The sequence below is a fragment of the Enoplosus armatus genome, chromosome 1 (assembly GCF_043641665.1).
Source record: "Enoplosus armatus isolate fEnoArm2 chromosome 1, fEnoArm2.hap1, whole genome shotgun sequence".
Lineage (NCBI taxonomy): Eukaryota > Metazoa > Chordata > Actinopteri > Centrarchiformes > Enoplosidae > Enoplosus > Enoplosus armatus.
Genome location: NC_092180.1, coordinates 17,581,784 through 17,591,048, shown reverse-complemented (window position 1 = coordinate 17,591,048; position 9,265 = coordinate 17,581,784). Strand labels below are relative to the sequence as shown.

Sequence of the window (9,265 nt, the reverse complement as noted above, 5' to 3'; positions counted from 1 at the left end):
TGTTAAGGAGGACAGTGTTATGTATTTGCAGCCATCGGTTGATAGAGGTGGGAGCATAATGATGGCTTTGTACAGCCTGACCTATTTCTCTCTGTACCTGTGTTGACATGTTCTTTGTGAAAGTTAGCATTATATTTTTAAGGAAGATAAAAACTGCATAGCGTGAACATTCATCTTGTCGGATGTAGCGGTGACTTGGAGCTGTGATACTTGGCCTATGTTGTTTTTGTGCATCAACATCCTTCAGAAACCATTACAGGGGAGAGATTTTCTGAAACATGTAAATGAAATCAGTCATGTATAAAACACGTCTCATGACCGCAAGACCGAGCCAAACCATTGATCATATGCAGAGCTGCCCCTCCCTATAGGCAGAGTGGGCCCACCTCTCTCCACAGGGCCACGGCTTGGCTTGGCCCCGTCTTCAAAGGACGGTGGTGGTGGTGAGGGTGTGTGAGGGGTTGGGGGGGATTAAGAGATTCTGCCAAGGGCCTCATAAAGCACAATATGTTGCACACCATCAAAAATGCAGGCATCGATGTAAAATAAGATGTGTCTTTTCAGCAGGATACTAATGAGGGCACATCTAAGCCATTGTTCCTAAAGTATCAAGTTTTTATGTTATGTTTTATGTTGTTCTAACATGTTTTGAGACAGTGAGTATAGCTCTGAGGGGCTTATACCTTTATTTACGCCTGATATACATTAGATTTTTTGGAACATTTGTACACAGGGCTGTCTGTGAAAACTACGCGTTTAATTGTGCTGCTTCACTTACATCCCAACGTCAATTTAAAACACATTTCATTCTCTTTCCACCAATGGTTTTAATCAAATTTCAGCTTTATTCAAGTTTCAATTCAGTTCATTTCAATTAAATTAAACTCTTTCTAATTTAGTCATATTCAGATATGAACTAGTTTTATATTTTATTTTATTCATTTCAGGTTTTTTTGTTTTCATACAGTGATATCACAGTAATACATTTTTTTTTCATTTGTTGCTTACTATTACAGTCATTATTATTTTAGCTATCAGAGTTTTCTCAACTCTCTAATTTAAGTGTGTTAGCTCCATTTCATTGAGTGCTCTCAGATAGAGAATACCAATAAAACCTTGTGTGGTCTACATGTGCACCAGTCTGAATATTTTTCTTCCTCATTTATGACTGTCATGCTGTCTACTTCCTCCTAGTGGGAGTGGGACTCTTCACGCCTCTTCCTGCTGCTGCCTTAGGGGCGGGGCTAGGAGAGGAGGGGGCGGGGCTGGGAGCAGGCTGGGTCTTGGGCTGAGGGATCTCAATGGGGAGTTTGGGAGGGATGATTGTTTTAGGGGTCAGAGTTGGTTTCGCCTCAGGCATTTTCTCTCCATGACGGTACACACTGACCTGGAGAAACAGATTGAGACATAATGTTAATTTACATTTACTCTACTGTATGAACGTACAATAAAATGCAGAGAAGAGTTTCAAAAGGGCTACGCCATTCATGCAAACATTGTGCAGCATTTAAACACATCATTTTGAGCTTTAAGTAAAGAATATCTAGGTTAGGATTTAGATTAAAATTGTAAAATCAGGGTCGGACAAACGTCACAAGGTCAAATGTCAGCTCTGTAACAGCTCTGAGTGTGTGATGACAAAAATATCTCACAATGAAAAGACAAGATTTGTACCACAGATGGTCAGAAACATTTCACAGCTCTGAGTAAATCCAGTAATTTGTGGTACACAGCAGTGACACTCACCACTATATCCACAGACTCCCCTCCGTATTTGTTCTGGACAATCATGGTATATCTGCCAGAATCCTCCATGGAAACACCTTTGATCGTCAGACTGGCAAACTTGCCCTGGTCCAGGGAGACCACATACTGAAATATGGAATCAAAGGTTAGCACACTGAGTTTAGCGTGATTTAAAACGCCTGTCACTTAAAGTTTTATTTAAAAATGGATTTATCTTTTACTCACAGCAGCAGCATGAGCTTTGATTACCACCTCCCTTTAGCAAAACCTGAGCACTGCTAGATAGGGCTTGATGGACACGAGGACTAATGATCCATTCCAGTCTATTATCTATTCTATTCTGCTGAGCCCTGTCAGCTCAACCAAAATTTGACAATAAAAACATATTCCATCTGTACTTCTTGAGACCACAAACCCAAAACTATTGATATCAAAGCCTTCTGAGTTGAAGTACACTTGTGTCCATGTTCTTCGTGTACCTGAGACAAGATAGAGTACTCTGACCTGATGTGAGTGCAGCTGGCGAGAATACAGTATTTTAATTTCCCTCTCTCATACCTGCCCACTCATTTGCAAGGTCTGGACGTTAGTACATTTTTATGGAGTGGCACTTGTAGCAGGCTAATTACATTCCTATTAAGAGAAACACTTGCCTTTAATTTTGAGAAATTAAAAGCTCTACAGGCCTAAAAATCAAATAGACCTAAAAAAAGTTGCCATATTTGCAATTGATGACCCTTTTCCCATTAACATGTTATATGGTCCTGGATAATTGCATTCATTTATTAGACCAATGTAGGTTAATCTGTGGGATGCTAGTTTCTCTTTTGTTTCACTGATGACAGGTGGCTGCTGTATAAAAATCCCAAATATTAGGATGTTATAGTTGTTTTTCTGGTAACAATGGGATTCAGAGCACCAAAAAAATCTCATACAACAACAAAATCTACAAAATCATTCGATTCTGGCATTCACCACTTAGTCCAACTCACCTCTATTTAAGCCTGTATCATTTTACAGTAATACCTTTTCCTACTCTGAGTTTCACTGCTGTATTCTCTGATCGGTGTGTGTTTCTGTATGTTCTGTCTCCAGCAGCCCCTGTGGTAGCTAGGTAGGGGAGACGCACTCCTGAGGTTTGGAAAACACATCACCAAGGACGTCAGTTCTCGTTTTTGACAGATTATTAGCAGGTGAGGGAATGAATAAAGAAGAGGGCAAACTTCAACACATATTCCACCTGGACCGGGCTTTCTCAAACTTAAATCTTCAAAGCCGTTAGGAGCCGCAGGATGCTGATGCTGTTGAAAGAGCCTCCACTGACTGGGGATAGACTGTAGACTTAAAGTGGTTGGCAAGTAGGTCAATGAGTTATGAGAGGTTGATTTGTTCCATTACTGATCCAGGAGTGTGCCGATAATACTGACCTTGCCCTAAAGTAGGTACATCCCTCCAATGAGGGATTGTAAGCGGTGCTGAAGTCTCCAACTAAAGCTGGTAGAGGCCCTTTGTTTCCCTTCATCCTGATCACCTCAGTGGTACATATGGAGGCTGTATAGTGACTTCCAGCAGTCAGTTTTCAACAAGGAACTAAAGTGTATCATTTGGGATCTTGTCTGTCTCATCAGTTTCAGTTTTGTGTACTCATTAAAACGTAATTGAAACATACACTACTTAGAAAGTACTTTGTTTATTACCACCTCGATATTTCCTTCAGAATTTCCATAACTTCATATTATACTTCGCATGTAATTTTAAAGGTAAAAGTTCTTGCTCTGTCAAGAACACTTAGCTTGTAATTAAAACTGTTATTGTAGTCATGGTTGTATATTACATTTTGACGGTACATATTCTGCTCTTTAGGATACTACCTATATGAATCCAAAGAGTGTGCAAAATATTAAACAGTCAAAGCCACCGGGAGTAACACAACAGAATCCAGTAGACATGTACTGAGTGCAGAAACTCCATATTATCACAAGACAAGTTAATAGAAACATCCTGTTGCAATTGTGTCTGATTAATAAGGTAATTAATCACGACGAAGGAAGGGGAGCCCTGGGTTTGGGAAGGGAGTAAACAGCTTCAAGGAGCCAGGTAGAAGCCAAAGTAAAGCCCAAGGCCCTGTGTGAACTGCTTTATCTGTTAGTGTGGCCAAAGCAATTTACCTGATCGCCTGGTTCCACCTCTGCTCCGTTCTTCAACCATGAGACCTGAGCCTTGGGGTCTCCACACACTGTACATGTTAAACTCAGCGTCTATGGGAGGAACAAACATGACTTCTTAGACGAACATGTACAAAGAGAGAGAGACTAAAATCACACATACACTTACATACATACATAGACACTTACCTTCTTTTCCATAATGGTGACCACATCAGGCAGTCCTCCCACCACCTTACCACGGTCTGAAACAAGCCATTGTTTATATTACCAATCATTCCTATTGCTTATTATATTGATGATGAAATGTGGGTCCTAACACTATCTCCAAGACAACCAGTAGCTTTATGCTTTTTTGAGACAATGTCTGAACAATGAATTTGTAGTGAAGTTGATTTGTTTCTTTTCACCTGCCCAGGGACTACACATGGAAATTAACTAGTAGCTCAATCTGGTACAAAGCATCTTGCTCCCTGATGTAGATAAATCTATAAGCTAAAGATCATTTTTAAACAGGAGTAACTATAGAAAGTAACTAAGAAACAAGTAGAATGGAAGGATGAACTCACTCTTCTCAGCGTAGGCCTCAGCCCTGAAACACACAAAGAAAAGTTAGTTAGTCTCTCATACAGCAAACCAGCAGTACACTATACAGTACTATACAGTACTATACAGTACTGAGTGCAACACGATAACGTAAAATGTGCCTCTCAGTATTCATTTGTCTATCAAAATGAAAAAATTAACAAACAATAATCCTGAGAGTTTCAAATGTAACCCTGTATTGTAAATTTAGTCCAGCCAAGTTTGGTTATGGCCTGTTTCCACTACCTGGCTCTGTTCACTGACCACACATATAACATTTGTTTGTGGGTTAGTGGCAGTGGTCAGATGGTTTGCCACAAGGCATTCTAGGTTTAGAGCCAAACCACATTATACTGTAGTTTACACAGGGACTTTACAGAATCTTTTCTATGGGAAAAATGATATTGCTTTGTAATAACTGGGTGAGGGCTGTCGGAGCAGCATGGGAGGACCAGAGGTCAGCCACAGGACCAGATGGCTGGGGGAACTCTGCTCTCCTCCTGGCATGTTGATGCTCAATCAAAAGGGCAACAGGGTGTCACTTGTTTCAATGTGTTTGTAAAATCTTGTTAAAAGTCTCTCTTTGAATGTTAATTAAAAAGGGATTTGGACAGTTTCCACCCTGCATGCAGTGTTTAGTGTTTCGAGTTTCAATTGATTTCTCTGAATGGATTTGCAAAATTCAGTGTGTGGGGTTTCGCTTTGGCCCAATTAGCCACAAAACCCAAAAGGATCTCTATGCTACCTGACTGCTTCTATTTTTAACATTTTGTTTTATTTCAAATTATAATATACCTTATAATAGACTTTTTCTAACATCAAGGCTTGGGCTTTTGGGATTCACTATAGTTTTTGAAGTTTTGATATGTTCAACTTGTTGATGGAGAGCAACCTTTACTGAAGCTGCTCTGACCGTTAATAAATAGAAATACATTCACTTAAAGGTTTACAGTGTTAACAAATACATCAAATGCAAACACGCAGGCTATCTTCTACAGAAAAGTACATCAAAAACAAATCGAATAACTGGGTGGCAGCGTTTCAACAGAACATTTCAATAGTAGCAGTTCAGTGTGCAAACACATGAGTAATTGGCGTTTACATTAGGCCCTGACCTCTGGTGCACGCATACAACAGGCTCAGACAGACTGCTACAACACTCAACAGAAGTAGTAGTTGCAGTGTTTGCAAACAGAATAGTAAAACAGCAGCATAACAGCCGCATCAAAAGAGTCTTATTGGAAAGGGTGTGTTGCATCTACATGTCATCTCACAGTCAAGTTGTGTGTGTAGTAGCTCAACTCAAGTTGTCTGGCTGAACTGGTCTGCAGGCTTTATTCCATTTATTGTCTCTAACAGGATCTAGTGAGCAAACAGTTTTAAATATGTGTTAAAATATAAATCAATTCCATTTCTTGGAGATGTCATTTTTAATATAGTCAAAATATCAAATGTATTTACGGTAATCGTTGCCCTTTACATATATTTAAACAAGGATAAAAAATATTGTTTTCTGTATATGAACAGAAAGTCTCCTGGGTAATCATTACGCATTACTTTGAGCTACCAGGTATCAAACCGGCAGTGATGAAGCAGAGGAAGTGCAAATGTGAAGGAAATAGTGATTCATCATCAGCAGAGTTAGTCCAACTAAAATATACACGTAAAGGCACAAGTAAAGATACATATTTATCTTACTTGAGTTTCTGGAACTCAGCGTAGGCCTTCTCATATGCTGTAAAAGACAAAAACAGAATTTCACTGTCACCTATCACAACACTAATTGTCTCCTTGCCTTAGTTTATAGTGATACTCTACTAGAAATCCACTTTTTTGAGTATAAAAACACTCAACCCGGCTTTAAAGGTGGCTGTGAAACTGTGTCTGTTGCTTGCCCCTTCATGACCAACCGCAGCAGTACTTGGCTTTAATAATAAATGTCGGTTGAACTAACATAATTTTGGTTAAAATATAAATAAATTTCTCCTGGCATAGCTACAGAACTCAATGAGGGGAATACTGCAACATGGAAGCAGCGCACTTATCCAGTATTTGTCAAAAAATGTTTCTACCATACTGAGCATAATGGAAGGGCAGAGGAGAAGTCGATTGTGCTTAATACTTTTTCTGCATGAAAACCTGTCCCTGTTGGAATCAATTGAAACCAGCATGAATTCAAGCTGACCACAGCTGCAGGTTTAAATGCAGCAAACTGCAAACTTTTAACAGCCAGTTTTCAAGCCTACTGGGAACGAGTGTTTGTTATTCAAAATGTTGGAGTATCACTTAAAAGTCTTAAACTGCAGATTGAAGCCAAGAACGGCATAAAAAACAAGTGGCTGTGTTGTCCCCCATTTTACTGTATTGTATCAATAAAAAGAGTGCGTGACACTGAGAGACAGAGAGACGGTACTGACCATCACCACTGAGGTCCAATGTGCGTTTATGTGAGTTTTCAGGGTCGCTGATTATGATGGAGTACATTCCTTTATCCTTCTCCACTGGCTCATTCACCTGCGAATAAAGCAATCAGTTAATTAATTATTCATGCGACCAACAAAACCCATCAACTAATCAGTTCTGACACAAAGTAAAAGAAAGATACACTAATTAAGTTTAATGAATTTTAAAATGTGTGTTTATATCCATTAGCCACCCCTTCTAAAGGTGAGATTATCTATTTAGTTCATATCAGAGTTGCCCTGGTATCACCTCTACAAAGGCACTCTGAGGACTTTTAAGTAGCACCGATGGGCAACAGTGCCTGAGGGGCTTTACTGTCACAAAATGACTCATGTATGATCCACCTAAGAGGCATATACTGTTCAGCATTGTACAGGAGATGATAATACCTCCATTGTTGCCATAGAGGGGGTTCCTCCAATCACAACCTTGTCACTGTGGGAGAGTTTAGTCTCACTGAGGAGAAGAGAGGATAGGAGAGGTTATTGTGTGTGTGTGTGTGTGTGTGTGTGTGAAGCCTGCTTCAGAGGTAATGGAAAATCATGTTTACATGCCTGCCTAATGTTACGCATAGGGATACCAATTTCTGTCTCTTGCTCTCTGTCGCTCTCTCACACACACTCACAGAAAACACGGGGAGAGGTTAAAAATCTAATCTCCATAATTTTTGTTCTTTGAATAATTGAATAACAGAAAAGCCTCGACTACCCCGCCATCTTTCTCGCTTTCTATTTCTCTTCACTCTTTTTCTTTGTGTCTTTTTTTTCCATCTTTCTTTCTGTCCACTCTCTCACTCTATTTCCCCTCCCTTCACATTTTATAATCTTTTGGGTACGACAGAGTGCTTTTAAGTGCAGAAAAACCTTGCTTCTTCATAGAAAATGATAGGGGTGTGATTTCTGTCACAAAACAGGGCAATTTTACTGCAATAACCAGGATAATGAAAACACTTGCCAACAGCCATCGCAAGTTTTATTACGCGGGTTATTGTTTTTGCCACTCCCGGCAGTTTAACTTGAGATAAAAAGCAAAATAATATGTTTGTGGTCAGCATGTTTATAGGCTGACTTAAAAGAATACTTATATTCCTCCTTAAACCTCTGCTACGACTACAAATACTGGAGTTCTCGTTCTCGTCATTATTTTCTTCTTCTTCTTCTCCTTAGTAGTAGTAGTTGCTGTTGTTGTTGTTGTTGTTGTTGTAGTGGTGTTGGTGTAGTGGTGTTGTTATTAGTATTATAAATATTATTTCTTACCCATGATACCAGGTGATGTTCATCTCTGAGGTGTAATACTTCATGTGACACTGCAGCTGAATGCCTGTTGCTGTGCAGTTAATCACCAGCTCGGCTGCACTGGCTCCTAGAGGAGGCGATGGAGGTGATAGAGTTTGTGGAGGGCACATTTGAAATCAGAATCAGATACATATTTTCCATCTGCTGCTTGATAACCTGGCCTCTATCTCTACTGGGAGAGCAGGGTGCACATTTTCCCCCTCAGAATTAATCAAATTCAATCAAACTCATCTGCAGCCATTCATGGTGTCCATTTTAAGACTTTCCTTTTCATGTTACCTCCAGCTAGGAGAGCAGAATTGTACTAATGAAGTGAAGAGTGCAGACTGTTTGTATGCAACATTCAATATAACCCTTCAAACAGCAGAAGCTTTAAAAGAATTATATACAGTGGGGTCCAAAAGTCTGAGACCGCTAGTCAAGATGCTTCTATTTTGCATTTGTTTCGAATGTAATACTATTTCATTACAAATGATAATATCAGCTTAACAATTTGAGTGAAAAGTTGAATCTTTGAAAAATGTACAGGAATTTCAAAAAATCTTAGTATTTGGTATGTCCCCCTTTTGCTTCAATGACAGCATGCACTCCAGCTGGCGTGGACTCCACAGGTTTGTACAAAACCTGATGACCCATGTTATCCCAGCAGGATTTGACAATGTTCCAAAGGGCTTCTTGTGATGTCACAGCATGCTTGGCTTTCTGAGTCTTCAAGTGCCTCCATAAATGTTCAATGGGGTTGAGGTCAGGTGACTGTGGAGGAAATTCCATGACAGTCACGACTCCTTGGTCTTCTTTGGGGTCTTTGGGGTCATTATCCTGCTGCAGTATGAATCCCTCTCCACAAAGATGCAAACCAGAGGGTATAGCATGTCTCTGAAGAATGGAGTGGTGCTTCTCCTCGGTCAGGGTGTAGTCAATTCAGTGCAGGTGTCTCTCCAGAGAAGGCAAAACACCTCTAGACTTGAATATTCCCATCACCATGTTTCACTGTTGGTTTGATACCCAGCG

General features: G+C 39.9%; 1 protein-coding gene across 1 annotated transcript in view; it reads right to left on the bottom strand.

Moving 5' to 3' along the window:
- Positions 1-722: 722 nt before the first annotated feature.
- Positions 723-9,265, bottom strand: part of myom2b (myomesin 2b) — a 30,488-nt gene continuing 21,945 nt past the window's right edge. Inside the window, exons 30-38 of the mRNA XM_070905464.1 lie at positions 8,216-8,321; positions 7,349-7,415; positions 6,914-7,010; positions 6,195-6,231; positions 4,481-4,503; positions 4,101-4,156; positions 3,915-4,004; positions 1,747-1,872; positions 723-1,387 (exon numbers count right to left, since the gene is read on the bottom strand). Of these exons, the coding sequence (XP_070761565.1) occupies positions 1,181-1,387; positions 1,747-1,872; positions 3,915-4,004; positions 4,101-4,156; positions 4,481-4,503; positions 6,195-6,231; positions 6,914-7,010; positions 7,349-7,415; positions 8,216-8,321 (809 nt within the window). The 3' untranslated portion in view covers positions 723-1,180. The remainder of the gene's footprint in view (positions 1,388-1,746; positions 1,873-3,914; positions 4,005-4,100; positions 4,157-4,480; positions 4,504-6,194; positions 6,232-6,913; positions 7,011-7,348; positions 7,416-8,215; positions 8,322-9,265) is intronic.